The following is a 19,144-nucleotide window of genomic DNA, read 5'->3' as shown; positions in this document are numbered from 1 at the left end:
AGAGTTACCAGTTGATCTCAGCATGTTTTTGGACTGTTGGAGGAAGCCTGGAGTACTCAGAGAGAACCCATGCATGCACAGGGAGAACATGCAAACTCCATGCAGAAAGATCCCAGGCCCAGACCGGGACACGAACCGGGGATCTTCTAACTGTAAGGCAACAGTGCTAACCACCGAATCACTGTGCAGCCCTTTTAGTTTAATTATTCTATAAATCTGTGTGCACTTTATTAAACTTATCTGTACTGTTTTTGATTAATTTGATGTACCAGTGTAATTTTGATTACATTTTTGATTTTATTCCTTTTAGATGCCCGTAAAGCATTTTGAATAGCTTCTGTGTTATAAGGTGTTTTATAAACTTGTTTGCCTGCTAAGGGTGAACCTAAATATTAGCCTTACCAAAACAAGATATAAAACATGCCAAATGAGCGTCAGTTTTTTTTCTTTGTGCATAAGTTGAAAGGAAAAGCAATTTTTTTTAATCTGAAAAAGTTGCACATATCCAGAAACAGAAATTAAACTGGATTTTACTAAAAGTTACTTGCCAATTTCAAATGTTAAATGTGACTTTAGGTGGTTACATATAAAAAGGACACATGATCTTGGGGAATGTTGAATGGAATAACACTCAGAAATGCATTTTCCTTTCCTAGTTCACTTCAGTGTTTGACCACAGTGTGCAGACTATCTGTGCAGGGTTTAACACTAAAAGGCTGTTTTGACATGTATCAAGGGAAAAGTTCCTAAGAAGTGAATGTTTACCTGTCATGCAGAGTCTAATGAATGACAATATAGAGCTGTATTATGATGAAATGTGAAATCTGTAGTGTAGTATTTGTAGTACTTTATAAAATTTCTTGAAAGTGCCTTTTTAGTACTTCATGCTTCACACTTCCAGTGTACTTTTCTTTATTTAAGCACTGATATCTCCATGTCTCCGTGTTTTTAGAAAGCAAGAAAGACAGGAAAAAAACACAACTCCCAATTCACTGTACAAAATTTTCATTTTTTGTCTTTTCTTCCTTAATGACATACAACAGGGGACCCGTAAACAAAAAGAGAAAGTCATTTGATACAAGCTAGAATGCAGTTCAAAAATATATAATAAAACAAAATTAATAAAAAGCAGGTCTCTTGTCCCTTGTAGTTAGAGGAAATCGTTTGAATACAGCTTAATATGATGTACAAAATATCACACAGTGATAAATTGCTAATAAAAAAATAAAAACACAAAGAAATGAGAGTCCTTTACCTTGGCCTCTGACTGGTAACAGATTTTTTTTTGTACTCATTTTCTTCATTTTTGATGTTTTTTAATCATTTTGATTTTTTACAAGTTTTACATTGCCATTATCAATCACAAGCAAGTTCTATGCCTAGCAAGGAAGAATGATTCACTTATGATACTACAGTATTCTTACATCTTAATAATATTCATAATCAAAGAAATGCAAGAAAGAAAACAAGGAAATGATGGACATTTACAGCACATAATGGCAACTCTAGTCATCATTTACAACCTCTATTTCAATTTCTTTTTCTTTTTTGATGTGTCATACTGATTTGTCTTTATTTTCAGAGGGAACATAGTGGCTCAGGGTGAAAAAAAAGCATCAGTCAGCTATCAGTAACTCTAATTATCAAATAACTGTGAGCCACAGCAGGTTCCACCCTGGTAGTATTTGCTACTACTTTCTGCACCCTGTCTGCCCACTCCTAACCTAAAGCATGCACTTCAAGACGTAGTGCAACATGGAGCCAAATAGTAGTTAAACGTGATAACAGGACGTTATGCCCAGCAGCAGTACAATAATGCAGTTGCACCTGGTTGTTTTCTTTGACAGATTCATGTCAAAGCAACAGCAGAGTGACATCTTAATGTCAAACAACAGTCACACCACCCTGTTTGGAAAAAATATATATAGATGAAATATGATCGCTAGTGTCTCCAGTGATTTGGAAAGGAGTGTTTACTTCTAGGCTACTTTCAACTGGCCACTAGTGTGAGCCTGTAGTCTAAAAGAGGTGGAGGATGCCCCAAAAACAACTGATTTAACAGCAGATTTAAGCAGTCTTTCTCGGAATAAAAACATAAAATTAACCGTTAAATAGGGCACCTTTGACCTAAAGCAAAGAAATGTTCGTCCTGTGGTTATAAATGCAGAACACAAACAGAGATAGATGTGAGGTGTCTCAAAAGAGGAAGCTTTCCACTTAGTCCTAATGTTCTCAGGGTTATATCCAAAACAGCAGAACCATAACACAACCAAGACAGATTAGGTGTTGAATTGTCAGTGTTGTCAGCTGACATCCACACATCTTAAATTAATACTTTCTTTCCATTCTGAAATGACCAAAAAATGATTCCCCTCCCTCACAGCATTCCTCTTTAGAAAGAGGAGTCCAGCTTCACACGTTAGCTCTCGGGCTAATGTGCTGCTCCTGCAACTGATGCAGAGGAAACGTCACTTCGGCACACAAATGAAGGTGATGTCAAGCTTTTGTGAAAGCCTGAAAAAATATGCCATAACCGAACAGCAACTTCAAAAAGAGATAATCTCTCATCGGAGGAAAAAAACGTTTCAGTCCTGGTGGTCCTCGCTTTAACATCGATATCAGCTCTATACACTCCCTCAAGCCTGAAACAATTGAGGCCGACATTATACACATTCCTCTAATGAGAAACATTAACAGTGACCGTTAATTTGACACGTGACCGCAGATAATGAAATGATCCGACGATTAAATGTCACTTAAAAAGGTGATTCACTTGATGTACATCTATAGCCCAATGAGTGAGAAACACAGTCTCTCTTTCTCACACGAACACACAAAACAGGTCCCTGATTCTGACTCAAGACTGACAAGGTCTTTCATAGCACCGTGATTTAACTAGTGCATATACAAACACACACACATGCATTCACACTTTTCTGTACAGTAAAAACACCAAACAACACAATCGGTGCCATTTGTTGAGAGAATACAGACCAGCCTCACAACCAATGTAGTCCATAGAGTTTAACATCGTACTCATTTGTGTGGTGCGAGAACATCAATTTGCACAGTCGAGTTCAAACTGCACATCTGTAGAAATGGATTGTGGGAATATGTTCATTTATCTGGCACAGCAAAGTGACATTTAGTCTCACACACACGCAAATACAAGCAGAATCGTGGGAACGCTACAATACTCAGACTTACATTGGGACTCTGTGTCAACGTTGAAATTAAAGCTATTTGTTCAACACTGGTTAGCCACTGTCTAGTGCTTCCTCACGTCACACACAAGCTAAACATTCTCCAACCCCACATATGACACCACACACACCCTACCTGGAGTCTTTGGAATGTAATACATTGATTCCCAATGTAGAGGTCGGGTCAGGTGTTTTCTGTCAATACTGGGAGCAGTTACTTTTTAAGTCATGCCTACACACTTATGTTAGCCACAAGCAGTTACTCAACTATTTAAAAAAAAAAAAAAAGATCTAAAATGAAATGCGGCGGTGCATTTGTGCATTGTGTGCAGTGTCAGTGTTGGTTCTTTCCATGAAGTGTGGGTAGTGTGTCAGCGGCTGAAGCGCAAAAAAAACGCACACACAAGGTAATTTGTTCTAACCGTTGGCAGACTGAAAAAAAGCGGAACAGAGTATTGTAGTGTAGAAAAGTGTTACTCCAAACATGATTACTTGAAAACAGAGTAGCCAGGATTTTAAAGTTATAAAAAAGCATTACAAGATGTGATTAGTATTACAAGAAGTCACTGAGGCATCAGAGAACAGCAAGGAATCGAGGTGGAGGGAGGCGGCGTCCTGTGGCGATGACCCAGCCAGTGGGGTGCAGGACAACAGTGTGTGGGTGAGTGTGTGTCTGTGTGTAAGCAGGTAAAATTCATCCACTGTAGTCTTCAGTCTATTTTGGCCCAGGTGTGGTAGTAGGACTCTAAAGGCAGAAAAGGGAGAATATTATGTCAGAACAACAACTGCTTACAATGTCCATACAATTCAACAATCTTAGGTCTCATGGAAAAGCTGTAAGAGGAGTGACACAATGAAAAAGTATATTTTGAGGGTAATGTTGTTATGATGAGCAAACAAAAGGCAGGCATTGTGAACCTTAAACTGAACAATCAAAACCCAAAAGGGTTCAAGAACTTGAGAAAAAGTTTTTGACTCTCAGGCATGTTATCGGAAACAAAAACATAAATTCTAATTATACAATTTATCAGAGCCAGAAAGTGTAAAAACAAGAAAAATCATTAGATTTTTAATATTTAAACAGTCCTAGAATTTTTGGTTTTATCTGGACAATTAACCAAATCTAAGCTTAAATTCATATTTTGTCACGTCTCATTTAAAAATTTGACTGTAGTGTACAGTAAAAAACTAAAAATTCTGCACTCCTTGGCACAACGAGAAGCCATTACTGACTCAGCTGTGACCAACAATTACATGACAAAAAAAACAAACAAACAAAGGGACTTTTTGGCTAAACTGGAGGCTGTGTTTACACAGTATTGCCAACACCTGTTGCGCATATTGATTCTGGGCTTTTACAATTTTTATAATACAAATAATCAAAGAAAGTCAACAGAGGATATTTTTAATGTTGCTCTACTTCTGGCCATGGCTGTGGTGTTTCCATTAGAGATGCAGGAATTTATATTACAGTCAAAAATGAGCAAACTACGAGCAAAAAGGTGACATGAGCAAAACACACCCATAAAGTAATTGTAATATTGTATTAATTGGTTTTCAAATTCTCAAAGGCTGAATAATACAAATAAACTGACCAAATACACTGAGTCTTCAGTGTAAAATGTTTGGTTTTTTATGACAGAGCAATAAGGCCTTTTATAAGACAGTATGTGAAGAGAGTGAAGATTTCTGCAACTTGTTTGATTATGATGCACTAGTTTATGTCTAAATATATGTGAGATGTCAAAATCTGTAGGCTCCAACTACTCCCACCCTCTGTGCCCCACCCTTGTCCTTTCTGCCTCACCAGAATGACGACAGTGCTGTCAGACAAAAATCTTGGCAAGTGCATCTGCGCCAGCGCTGGCAATGAAGGGCTGGGAAGAGTGGAAGGCCACGTCATGAATGGCCTCGTCATGCTTCTTCCTGTGGGCAGTGATCTCCTGCACGCATGTCCTGTTGTCCAGCATCCATAGGCGCACCGAGCAGTCGTGGCCTGTTGGAGGTAAGGAGGGCAAGGAGGGTACGAACAGAGAGAACAGTGTTATGAGGGGCAAAGATCACTGTGGAGTACAATGTCAAGGAGATTTAAAGCATGGCTTCTACTGCAGTGTGTTACATTGTTATTATAGCCAAGATTGCAAATTGTTGACTTGTTGTTTCACTAATATGGAAGAAATTACTTTGTGCTTTCTTTACCTAACCAAAAAGAAATTGGAAATCTGTATTTTTATTGCTTCTGTTTAAATTGCTATTGCTCATGAATTATTTCCTTCTAAATACCTGATTATATATAGCATGGAGGCAATATCAAAGCAAACTGCTGGCAGTAAAATCTTTAGGTGCAGTGATGTTATAAGAAACCAGGTGTTTTTTAGTGCACAGAGGAGTAGATATGGTCAGAAATGACACTATTTTAAAGATTATGTTTACTGTTTTTATTCAAAATGAAAGTCAGAATCTAAAATGTTCAGCTAAATAAGGAAATAAGGAAAGCTGAGTAATACTCACTGCCAGAGATGAGGTAAGTGCCTTTAGGGTCTGTAGTGAGACAGGTGACTGCATCTAAGTGAGCCACCATTGAGTGGACAACTTTTCCTGCACAAACACACATAGCAAGCTTATTTAGACGAATGTCAGAAAAGAAATTCCAATAACTGCATACAAAACACCTCCTGCAAGTACCTGTCTTGTTGTCTAGGAAGCGGATGGTGCGGTTTTCATGTGCAGTGATGGAGACGGGCTCAGATGGGTGACTGACGACACGGTTGATCAGCTCACTGCCTGCAAAAGAAAAGACAAACCATTTGATTTTAATGTAATCTTGTTAGTTTGGGGGTTTTTTTTGCATTTGTAAACAGGTGACAAATAAACTGCTAAATTGCATCCAGAGCATACCATCTTTGGTCTGTGTCTCTAGCGCAGTGACGCTCTGCTCTGTGTTGAGGTCGTATAGCAGCGTCTCACCACCGTCAAATGAAACCACCACCTGGTTGGGGTCAGTGGCCACGAAGGCCACAGAGGTGGGTGTTCCGTGCTCTGGGAAAGGACAGGAGACGAGGAAGTTGCGGGGTCGAACACAATGCAAAGCTCAACAGCAACTCTACACGCTCAACACAGATTTCTACCTCTCTCTTTGTTGAAGACGGACAAGCAGGGAGACGAGTTCTGAGGGTCCCAGATGCGAATGGTGCCGTCGGCTGAGCAGGAGGCAAGACGATGGTGAACTGCAGAGTAGGTCAGACCCCAGACGCTGTCCTCATGGCCTGCTAGTGCACTGCTCTCAATGCCGGGATCTGGATGCAGAAACGCATATTTAATATTAAAAAAAAAACAAAAAAAACAAAGACTACAGTAAAAATGAACGTCTCTATAAACTAAGCAGTTAAGAATGGCTCACCATAGTTATCATATGGGTCCACATTAAGGTCTGGCATCTTCCAACACCTGACAGTTCCATCCAGACCTCCGCTGTAGCAGGATTCTCCGTCCTCGCCCATCGTCAGTGACAGAACAGCCCCACTAGACAGAAAGACACGTGTATCAGGAAATTGAAGTTCGTTGGTGCATCGGATGTCAGAAGCAGGTTTGTGTGTGGAACATGAAATTGTGTGTCTATATGTCTCAGACTGAACTCACCTGTGTGCTCTAAATGTGTAGATGGGCTCAACATCCAAAGCTGCATTCCTGTGGAAGGAGGCAGTTTTAAATGTGCAAAAAATGAATGAATGAATTTGCAATGAAATGATTTTTCTTCACCAGAAGGACTCTTACTTTTTAGAGTGCATGGCCTTGTTGAGGTTCCACAGTTTTAGTGTACCGTCCTCAGAGGCTGTGAGCAGCACGGCTTGGTTGGGGTGAAAGGTCAAAGCACGGATGGCATCAAAGTGGCTGCGTAGTGTGAAACGAGGGTTCCATGTCTTCTTAAACTCCTCTCTGTTATCCTGCATCTGGTGGGGCACAAAATGAAAAATAAGAGTGAACATCCAAATATTGAGTTGTAGGATGGATTTCATATTGTTTACTGATTAAAACAAAAGTCTAATTACATCCATGGAGAGATCATTGTCATTGGCAACAGTGAGATCAGCCAGTTCACCCAAGTTCATGTCCCCTCCTCCAACAGCATCCATAATGAAGACATCAGATGAAAAACCGAGGGCGCCACCTACAGGTTGGGGGTGGAAAAACACAAGAGTTGTCACAGTCTTGACAAATGTCATGGTTCTAAAAATACAGGCTGAGATAACTGAAAAATACAGCCATGAATCTCAGATAACGGAGCCAGAGCTAAGTCCTTCGATCCATCCTATTTCCTTACTCCCACACTATGGACCAGAGGAAATATTTAGGTGTAGGGAGCATCCTTGCAAGTTTACCCCTACGCAAGTCTCAAAATTCAACGAATCTAAGACAGAATCTAAATTTGAGATTTAGCGTCTCAGTTACAATCATGCGTGTGGGATGCAGGGTAGACTGAGGAAGAATACTTAGAAAAAGATGTTTTTTTTAATGGGGCATATTTGATGGGGAAGTCTTACCTTCCCCAGAGCGAGCCTGTCCTGATACAGAGGGGGGCGGGGTAGGTTTAGGGGGGAAATCCGACATCATGCCTTGTAACTTGTTCCTGCGGTTTTCTGAACCCGGCAAGAGGAGAGAGACACAAAACATCCAGTCATGCAGAGAGGCGGAGGATGGATGTAGAGACCAACAGATGGACAAATGAGAGACGAAGATAGAAAGAGGCAAAAGGACAGACTTTGTTCTTTAGATACAGCAACAACATTGACTCATACAACTTTAAAGATTCTTTCTCAGAGAAGATGAAATTTACAAAAGCACGACGACAGTGTAAATATGATTCAAAAATGAAATGTGAACACACAGAAAGAAGAGGCAGCATGCGTGAGAACCTTTGAAATGACCCTGGACCACAGAAAATACACCTACAGACAAAGATGACAGCTACACGGCTCTATAGAGTCACAGACTGACAGCTCGTGAAACAGGACAGAGAGACAGGTGGTTGGGAAAAGAGGCTGGTTTTATTGACAAGAGATGCCAAGACACAATGAGAAGTAAAAGATAAAAAGGTGAGCGAGGGGGCAAAAAAGACAGATACACTGGTGGCAGTGATTCTGGAAGTGCTGGTGCTGATGGTGTTGCTAGGGCAACAGCGTACCTAACTCCCGGCCGTCCCCCGAGATTCGGGCCTCTCCCGCCCCCTCCCCATCCTCCCCTGAGCCCAGGAAGTCAAATTCACTGAGGGCATCTTCCGAATCGTCTTCGTCCTCCTCGTCCTCCGGGTCCAGATCTGTGGTCATAGGCTCCGAACCCATCTGGATACGAGACCAGAGAGCAGTTAACTACACAATATAAGGCATCAACTTGGTTTATTGCTCGCGAGAACATTCTTTTAGTCACTACATTTCTTCTAATCGGACCTTTACACGAGACTTTTTGCTTTTGCGGGGACCATCAATGCAGTCAGTGGCCATTCCTTGGAAGTCATCTTCCTCGTCACTGTCATCTTCATCATCATCCTCACAGCCGTGCAGGAAGGGGATCTTATCCAGCACTGACCCACCAACACGTTCCTTAGAGCTTTCCTTGCCTGCGTTCCTACAAACAGACACATGAATAATAACATCAACACCCTGCCTTAAATTGAAAGAGGCAAAAAGAATATTTAGGACAACACCTTACAGTTGGAGGCAGGATGACTTCTATTAGACATTTTTTAAAAAATCCAAGTGCATTAATTGTAAGTTTGATGACTTTCCAATTCAGAGAAAACTTTTTAAACTAACATGGATTATAGTATTTCATCTCACCGACTTAATCTTTAACAGCAAAATATACCGATCAGCCACAAGCCCAAACCTCCCTGCCTGATGATGTGTAGCTTCTTCTGGAAACACCTCTGACTGGTCGAGGCATGGTCTCTGCAAGACCACTGAGAATGCCCTGTAGTGTGCCAGGGTGCATTTTCTTGCTGAAATCAGAGAATATTACTGCCATGACGAGATTTACATGGTCTGCAGTGTTTAAGCAGGTGGAACCTGCATGCCAGGATTCAAAGCATCCAGCAGAACATTGCCCAAAATTGTCTCTGCTTTTTTTCCCCCCATAATGCATCCTGCTGTCATCTTGTTTCCACATAAATAATGAACGCAGACCCAGCAAGCCACATGATGCAAAAGAAAATGTGGTTCATCAGACCAGGCCAGCTTCTTCCATTGCTTCATGGTCCAGTGTTGACACTCACCTTGCTTGGCACCTCTGGTGTGTGTGTGTGTGCGTGCGTGCGTGCGTGCGTGCGTGCGTGAATGAGAGGCATATTTTGAAGTGTTTGGGAAAACCTAAGGTCCAAAAAGGTGCTATACAAGTGAACCATTTGCTATTTGTATCACAGCCAGCATTAAAGTTTTCAGCATTTTGTAGTACAGTAGCTTTTCTGTGGAGCCACACAAGCCAGCCTCCACTCCCACTTGGCTCAACTATAATCCTGTTACCATTTCACCAGTTGTTTATTTGGACCACTTTTGGTGGCCTGCTGTTTTGGACAAACCCCTTTGTCCATTTAGCCATCACAATTTGTACCTTGTCAAAGTCACTCGGATCCTCATGTCTATTTTTCCTGCTTTCAAGACGTAAACTTCAAGAACTGGCTGTTCACTTGCTGCTTAATAAATCCCCCCTTTTGACAGATGCCACAGTAACAAGAAAATCAATATCATTCACTTAACTTCTCAGTGATTCTGATGTTGTGGCTGACGCACATATTTTCTGTATCTTGACTGGCACACAACCTTGACAGAAATCTGGAGGACATATTTTGTGCATCTTATTTGTCTGGTTTTGAGATTAGAATGTGTTATTGCTTCACCGTCTTCACGTTTTTGCTTGTGCAGACAAAAGCACGTGGGCGCCATTCACAAAGAAGCTGCCTGCATAATACCTTTCTGATAAATCTATTTCTAATTCATAGAATAGACTGTTTCGAAGAGCACGCCATTCACTTCTGCATTATTACGAAATTGTCAGACTTCCCACAAACACTCCTGATTAAGATCATAGTAAATACCAGGTCAAACCCTGCTCTGCATTGTGTAAGAAGCCTTTGTCTGAAGATTTATGGATCAAGGTCATGTCTGTGAATCAATAATCAGATTAAGGCGTGGTGTGTAAATCAGGACAAGTCTATTAAGGGTGGTTCAAGAATAGAAGTCTGTAGCACCAATATTTCCTCACAGAATTTTCAAAACTGAAAACAACTGCACTATAATCTGACTAAGTGGGGAAATATGAAGTTACATATACAACTAGGAAGAGTAAAAAGTTTGCATTTTTCACAAAGAATATTAAAAAACAAAGAAATGTCTTTGTTCTCTCACACTAACTCCTATGATTCTGGCCTTGTTCTGCAAACTAGATATTCACTGTGTCATCACGAGTAACGTCCCTGTTCTAATCCCTGTAGGAACAGCCAAGAGGGAGTGTCTGCTTCTACAGTCTCACCTTTTAATTTGTTCCTCTATTTGTCTGACCAACAGGGACTCTCCACCTGCCCGTGGCTCAGGCTCAGGGCAGCCTTCGCTGGGCGGGGGACCGTTAGCCTCGGGGCTGCTCCGTCCAAGCAGGGAGCGCACACGCTTAGAGCGCATGTCCAGTATAGTGTCTGAATAACCCACTTCCTCAAGATATCTACAATGACAGGAAAAGGGCACACACACTCACTTAAGTTAATCACTTCAGTCTGGATCACAAGTTTATTACCACTGATAAAGTTGTAATGGAACGCATTAGTATGATATAAAAGGCTGAGAGAAGCCTTACTTGCGTAGTAGCTGACGTCCCTCCTTCCAAGACATCTGATTGGCTGGCTCAGAGTCTGACTCAGCCGGCCCATTGGGAACTACAGAAAATAGATTGTTCAATAGTGATGCAACAGTGAGGCATGAGCAAGAAAAAGAGAAAAGCAGAAACTTTGGGCTCGTCTGAATGTACAGCAGCAGTAAACGATGCAACAGTGTAGATTATATAATGCGTGAGTGTATGAGGGCTTCATGAAACGTACGCTGATCTGCCTCCGTCTCTGGTTTCTTGTCTCCAGGACTCTGGTCGTTTCCCGTCTTCAGCTTCTGGTGCTTAGCCCTGCAACCCCACAAAACACCACATGAGGGCAACAACACGAGCAAAACACAAGTAAATCTTTCACAAGCAAATCACTACGCCTGAAGCATGTAAATTACTGGGAAAGGCTGAATGAATAACAGACATAAGGAGACGGGGACAGAAAGAGGGGCTTTCCTGGCATTTGCTTTACCTCTCTTGTTTGAGGGCGTACTCCAGCATTTTGATCCGCCTCACCAGGTCCTGTTTCATGTTCTCCTGCCCTTTCCTCTCACCCTGCAGGAACGCCACCTGAGCCTGGAACACACACATAAACAGGATGGTAAGGAACACACAAAGGCATACACATGCCACAACCAACCCACACAAGCATTTATAAATGTCAAATACATCTAGGTTCATTTAGGATTTAAAAAATAAATAAATCACATGCACTCCCCAAATTAAGTTGAGACAGTAAAGCATTTGATATGAACGAAAATCGCGAGCAGAGGCTGTGAACGTGAAGTAAAAAGTCAGATGTGACAAGCATAGCAAACATGACTTCTGAAAACCCAGAGGAATAAGTAGAGGGTTGTGGAACAGGGCTCTTATTTTTAACTTTTCCTAACCAAGACCTCAGTGCGCATCTGCAGAAGAGGGAAAAACAAGACACAGACTGGCCAAATTCAAACCCTCTCTTTTAGAGCACATCCTTCCTCTATATGCTTCCTCTCTCGTCCGTTTCCTTCCTCAATGCTGATAAAATTCTTACCTTGAGGAAAGACATGTTCACTGCACATTCTTGCCATTTGTCACTGTGACATTTTTTTTTAAGTGATAATGAGAGAGCGCTTGGTGACGACACTGTCAGGTTTTCACTATCTTTACACAGAGTCTTCCTTTGAGTAAGCCGTCACAACGCAAGACTTGACAAAAATGTGAAATGGCTTTCGGAGCGGGTGAGGAAGATTTACAACAGGGGTTGGAAGCAATCTGTGCACCAGGTAATAGTTCTCAGCAGGCACATTTTGAGCGAACTGTGATTCAAATTAGGCAGCAAACATTTTGCCCTCTACTGGCTGGAGGAAAAAAAATGCCCCAGTGGAGAACATAACGGGTCCAGTTAGAGGTGGGTTAAATAGGCCTAACTCGGTTTCTTCAGGATTCGCATGCAGGTTATTGAAGGCAGAACAGCTTTACATTTTCACTCTCTCCCTCTTCCTCTCTTTCTGCCAAGCGGTGCTGGAGCATTAACACTGCTTGTTTTACAGTCCATTTCTCCTCTGCACGCCCCTGTCTGTGTCCACGAGTCTGCTCCCACACGCATACGCAGCTCTGCAAAACTAGAACACGCTAAAAACGCCATCTCATGGGGCAGACACTTGGTCTGTTTGAGAGGGTAGTCAATCTCCGAGGAAAGCGCACACATACACACACACACAAACACAGACAGTCATGTAACAAGCTAGGAGGGCTAGTGGAACAAGGGATAATCTGCCAAGCAAACCTTACTGCTGCTGCTGCTGAGTAATCCTGATTAATGCAATGTGATTTTATATGCTTATCTGAGAGTTTTGGAGATAACTGTCAAAGCTAGCATGTCAACACCGCAGGCATGATCTAAAAGGTTCTAAAATATAGATAACTTTGTCGTGTTTACACCTGACCTCACATAGGAGGAGCAGGTCAGGTTTTGCAAATTATCTCAGGTCTTTTACATAACGTGGAGTTACTAATGAATTAACTGTGTTCATTTCAATGGCTAGGAAAACCAGTGAAACATGAAAAATTCTGCTCAGCCATGCATGAAGAGCCACGTTAATGCTGCATTATTTGCTGTAGTTACGTGGTTTGCAAAAACAGCAGTTGGATATCTGAGCACTTTTGCTGTGCAATCGTAGCTGCAATACAATATTTGCACATTTAACACTGGTAGAGACACTTGTATTAGTGTGACACAATTAGACACGGACATTAACCAACAAAAACACAAGCTTAGCACAGTTCAGCTGTTGTGATGACTGGCCAGTGCCATGGTGTGGGAGGTTCAGATATCAGAAAGCTGCACATATATCACATACTGGGTGCTATAAACAAGCAAAGATGTAATGCAGTTAAACATTAAATGGAAATCTTCAGATTTAAATGTGTCCTTTGATCAGCAAGGTAACATTCGGAAAAGATCAACATGGAGGAAATCTGCTAAACTCTGGAAATGGGCAGAGAGGAATCTGAGGTCTTCAGTACACAAATAAAACAACTGTGAATACAGAATCCTCAGTGTACTGATTCATCAGTGTGACTGGACGATTCAGGGGCTTTTTGATGGGTGAAAACACCAATCAATACACAGTACTGCTTAAAACCTTACTGAGCGGCCGTGGCCAGCTTAAGTGAATACAAGATCTTCAGAATCTTAAACAGTAACGTCACTGTGGAATGACTTGATCTGTTAAAGGTGCACACTTTCATCAGTTATGTACTTGTTTAGCTTAAAAAAGACAATGCCCAGTCAGTACAAATCCTTGAACCAAACTAAATAATTCATATCAGCAAAGTGTAACTTAAATTCCACCTCGGAGCAGAATGTGTCTACTTCATCCTTAAGGGGCAGGATGAGTGTTTCTACTCCTACTCACACACAGACGAGTTACAACCTGCCTTCACACACAGATAACCATCACACCCCTGTGCACCCGTCTCACGCTGCTAGAAGGACAGGTTCCTACTGTTGCCCCAAACCTCAGATCCCTGACGCTGTCCTGTTGGCCAACCGAGAGACGAGGCTTCACCCTTACATTCACATGACAATAAACTGTAAGAATGGCCTTTTTCTGACGGGTAACAGTAGCCAAAACAAGGGGATTAGTGTGTCAAATGTTTTACTGCTGTCTTTTTTTTTTTTTTTTTATCTATTGCTTACCAGCTCATTCTTTGTCTCTGACCTTGTTTTACCTGCTATTCCTTTCCACAGTAAATATTGCTCTTTGAAAGGTTTAGTATGATGTAAAAATACTATGATAAATGAGTACATTAATTACTGTCTTAGGGGAAAGAAATACTGCTTCCAATTTACAAGCTTGTGAGATAAAGCCCTAAACTAAAAAGTTCCTGTGAGGATGTGTGAAAACATGAACAAATTATCATTTTTTAATACGATAGTTTCATTAAATGAACTGAGAAAATGTAACATTTGTACTGTTTGTAGGTTTCATTGGTCTCTGTTTTTCTGCGTTTGTCCCACTTCAGACTGGGACATGCTTGTTTTCACTCCTGTGTGGGACCCCATCCAACACACGACACAAAGCAGTCCATTCATCAGCTAATAAAGGTGTTCTTATCAAGACAATGACACCTACAATAAGAGCAATAGTTACTGAGATAATCACGATCGTGATGGAGCAGCAGGTCAAAGCCAATCTGTATTTTTATAATGAAAGTTAAGTAAATTATGATTCCATCAATACAACCAACCCATGTCAATGAGTAACAAAGCCAGCAGTGAGTTTTATGGGTGTCATTTGATATCGCCCTGCTAATAATGACACTGCGGTTGTTTTCGTCATGTCATGTTGGTAAACTAACAAAGCCAGAACTACAAAGGAACCTTGTTGTGAGCAAACCTGCCGTGCCATCTGATCTCTCCTTCCTGTGGGTGGGTTTTCCTCCATGCGGCCTACTGTCGCTGACCTTTCCAGAGTTTGTTGTCGCATGGAGAGCTGACACATTTAGCCTTTTCTGTCAGACCTTCTGTACGAGCTGCAGAAGAGGGTCAAGGGCAGCTTTCCTCCTCCACTGGCCACCCTCCATCTTTTCATCCCTTCATCCCCCGTGAGAGAATCCATGATCAAACAAGTAGAGCAATGAACTTTTCTGGGACAGTGTGCTTTGACAGAGTGAGAGTGTGTAGTAGAGCAGTGGCAAGAGAATGACATCTTAAAAACTTGTGCTTCCTGTCCAAGTTTGATTAGAAGATGCTTGATTAGAAAGCAAAAAAAACTGCATGTCATGAATGTATTAGAGCAACATAGAAAAAAAAACACAAAATAAGGTTGTTTTTTTTTTTTTTTTTTTTTTTTTTACAATTCATGAGGGGACAAATTAAAATGCAATGATATGGATGGAGTTGCATACAGAAAAAAGTCAAAATATCCCACACAAAACAGGACTGCAGCAAGTTTGTGTGGGCAGGTGGCATGCACTGTAATAATGCAATACATATGGATGTCATATGTGTGTCATGGCTGAGAGCGCAGAGCTATTAATTAGAGATGTGCACCCAGGGGCCCATGGGCCCACACTCAACCGGAAGTGATGTCATCTGGGTCACCAGTAATCTATTCTGCACAACTACTGACATGGTTAATAAAATTAAATAGCTGAAAAATGAGAACAATGCAAAGAGGGACAGGTAAAGGTCGACCCTTTTCCCTGCTGAATAAGAGCTGTGACTTGGTTTAAAATCTGCTGCACAGCTTGTCTATTAAAGTATAATGAGGATCAGGCTAAAACAAGCTAATTACAACAGGCTTGTTGAGATAGAGTGCAGTGGTAACAGTATGACTAGACAGAATTCTCTGGAAAAAGCTGCCTATGTGTCTGAAGGACAGAGCAACAAGGCCAGCGCCACCTGTCCCCTGTGCTGCTGTCCCATGTTTGAGCTGGGACGTCCCACCTGGCCCAGAGCAGGGAGGGCCTTCATTCCTGTCCTGTCAATGGAGACACACCATCACAGGTGGCCTTTCACACTGACAACACATTCACAGACAGCACGGTCTCACAGAGACACACTATGCCTCAGACAAAGACTTCCACACAGTCGCAGAAAAAGTCACACACATGCAACATGATAGGGTTGATTTCCTGTCAAATATCGGTGATAATTTTGCACCCCCTGACATCAAAGATTCTGCGTGTCGCTCTCCGATAGCCTTTAGAATTAAGCTAACAAAATGTCATGTGCAGGCAGCATGTGAGCCAACTATACTACAGACGCATGTACAGTATGTTGTTAAGTGTTCAGGACACAGCCAGGGGGCATGCTAACTGGCATGGTGAGAGCTAAGCAAGCATGTTGGCAACAAAACCAGAGGCCTGTGGCCTGTGGGTGTTAAAATGTAAGCTAGGTCAATTTTTCAGGCTGGCACTCCAGCGATCCTCTCTCTCTCTCAGCACAGAACGTGGTGCTAATTGTACCCGTGAAACCAGAACATGTGCAGCAGATACGCACATGCAAACAAAGTTTCATAACAAGCACTCATGACATGTTGGACATGGCGAAGGCCTGCCTCTGACTTCCATACCCTCTCTTACCCAGGCCTGTAAAAGCAGCAAGCACCGCCAGTTTGTTATTGTTCATCCATATTTTATCATGCTCCTATTTATAACTACATACGTTTGAGTTGGGGGCAAAATGAGAAGCAGAGTGAAAGAAGAGATGCGATGATATGTGTTTTCTGTGGTTTTGTTGAGCTCGTGAACTCCACAGCATAGTTCATCCTAATTACAAACAAACTGCGGTTACAGGAGGAAGACCACATGTGGGTTTAGGAATGAAGTGATGAACTGTTCCAAACACAGAGTAAAAACATGTTTGTATGCATGCGTATTTCCCTAACCTTCTTCAGTCCAAGAACAATTTGATGAGTAAGCGCAATCTTGCCCAGCAATGCTCACAGCTACATGCATGCAGGACATTTGAATAGTAAAACCTCTGTCTTCTGCTGTGGCCTTATGAATTACCAGTACCAGCAGGGAACTCATGCCTTGCTCAAGGGCATGTTATGGCACTAAGTCACACATTTAGACACATTTTCCATCATTGTATAGATTCAAATGAGCTTTAAGGATGCAAGCCCACCTCTCTAACCTAAAGGCAGACACTCTGTATTTGTCTGTAAGTGGCATTTCATTTGATAATGATATATTTTATACTTTGACTCAAGATTCACAAATAATATTCGCAGATTTGGCTGTACATAGGATGGTACTTGACAATCTGGTAATCTAAGATGGTCTGAAAAATACAACTCCAGTGCACTCCACTGATTCATCCATCTTTGTGACCAGTTGAAAATGCTAATTTTGCTTTCATAGCCACCAGGTACAGAAATATACACTTAACTACAGATTATCTGGGTTATGAATCAAGAACTTCATATAAAGACAATTTAATGCAAAAACTGCTGTTCGTTGTGCATGTAAGAAGCAGAAACCTCTATTAAAAGGTCACCCTGATCACTTAGTTTCACAGTGCTAATTCTTTTGTGAATAAAATAACGTACATAAACTATTGCTTTCTTTACAGAGACCTTTTCTTGCCTAAGGACATTTTTTTGATTGTTCAAATAACTATTATTTGCAGATGGAGCGATTTCAAAGGGAACTCACAGCTGTGTGACATTGTCATCATTTTTTAACCACAATAACACAACCACAGATCAGTTCATGTGTTCCTGTGGGGGACAAAAATCAGATAATTGTCTCCTGACAAACTATGTTTGCACTCAAATGTCAAAATACAGTTAAACAGAGTGCGGTTGAGGCATGTCTTTAATGTGTACCTGCATTAATATGAAGCAGAGGCAAGGTAGCCACACCTAAACGGTTTACCTATCTGTTCTATTTGCAGGATGACCTGCTTGCTTTTGAAGGCTGACATAAACCTCTTATTATATAATTTTCAGGTGTTTGTCTTTTGTGAGTTATCTGATTGCCTTTACATTTGAAGGCTACAAGCCAAAGATTAGCAAATCTAAAAAATAGTGCTTATTTTCTGTTTAAATCTACTGCTGGCTGTTTTTTTAAAGTGAGCATCAACTGGAGGTCATTCAGTCCTCAGATTTTCATTTACTCTCTAATGATACTACACGGTGAGAAGCTGTAATCTTAGCCCATTAGCATTTTGTCATCCTAAAACCGACTGATTGGAGGGCATGTGTAGATTCGCAATGCAAAGAAGCTCCTGCAAAATCCGTCCTGGCCTTTACTGGGCAGCAAACACAGGCTTAAAGATAAACACATTTACCCTGAGTTCGTCTCTCTCAGCCTCCCAGCGGTATTTCTCGGCCTGGAAACGTCCCCACTCGTACTGGATGAAGTGCAGAATCCCGGGAAGCGTCATACCCGCGTCCCCGTCCTGCGGTTCCCGAGACTGCAGCGACCCGGGGATGGCCCCGGCCGCCGCTGCCGCCGCCGCCGCCGCTGCCATCGCTCCGGTAGCCGCAGCTGATGTCGCCTGGCCCGGTGCTGCTTTGGGCCCGTTCGGGTTGCGCCCCGCTCCGCTGCCGCCTCCGGAGTTCGGGTTTGGTCCTCCACCGGATCTGTCCGCCTCCATTTTAACCGTTCAGCCTTTCGCCAGGATAAGGAGGTGGAAATGGGCGGAATGTACGAACAGAAAGAATAAAAAGTACCGTTTTCCTACCCAGCGGCACTCCACTACCAGCTATCCTCCTTTCTTCCCTTTCTCACACACGGAGCAGAATTACTATCCAGCCGCTACAATACTACACTTCCACTAGCAGCCCTTCAGCACAAAACACGATCCGACCACACACCCGTAACATCGTGGCCCCTCCGGGCACCAAAAAGCCACATTTAACTAAAATCCTTACATGGAAACTGGAGAGTTACATTAAAATCTGCCCATTAAATGTCGTCCGCTCAAAACAAACGCGAACAAATAGTCTGCAGGTCTTATTTCGTGTGTGCTGGATGTGTTTTCTCCGCCTTGTGTTTGCAGTTGGAAATGCCCAGTGCGGCTGACAAATAGAGGGCCATGTTTCTGTAATACACAATGAACGTGTCGCTGGGGAAGTTCATTT

At 42.0% G+C, this 19,144-nt stretch overlaps 1 protein-coding gene across 1 annotated transcript; it reads right to left on the bottom strand.

Moving 5' to 3' along the window:
- Positions 1–988: 988 nt before the first annotated feature.
- strn4 (striatin, calmodulin binding protein 4) lies at positions 989–19,070 on the bottom strand. Its single transcript, XM_023285617.3, has 18 exons — positions 18,349–19,070; positions 11,533–11,636; positions 11,284–11,360; positions 11,043–11,121; positions 10,725–10,910; positions 8,648–8,825; positions 8,386–8,542; positions 7,745–7,840; positions 7,253–7,371; positions 6,978–7,153; positions 6,843–6,890; positions 6,604–6,725; positions 6,332–6,499; positions 6,102–6,242; positions 5,889–5,987; positions 5,715–5,801; positions 5,011–5,199; positions 989–3,948 (listed from the first exon to the last, which is right to left on the bottom strand). Exons 1-17 carry the CDS (start codon positions 18,655–18,657, stop codon positions 5,030–5,032), a joined length of 2,316 nt encoding a protein of 771 aa, XP_023141385.1. The 5' UTR covers positions 18,658–19,070; the 3' UTR covers positions 989–3,948; positions 5,011–5,029.
- Positions 19,071–19,144: the final 74 nt, after the last annotated feature.

This window comes from Amphiprion ocellaris, chromosome 7 (assembly GCF_022539595.1).
Source record: "Amphiprion ocellaris isolate individual 3 ecotype Okinawa chromosome 7, ASM2253959v1, whole genome shotgun sequence".
In the NCBI taxonomy this organism is placed as follows: domain Eukaryota; kingdom Metazoa; phylum Chordata; class Actinopteri; family Pomacentridae; genus Amphiprion; species Amphiprion ocellaris.
The sequence above is the reverse complement of the archived record's forward strand: the minus strand, read 5'-3'. Positions and strand labels throughout refer to the sequence as shown.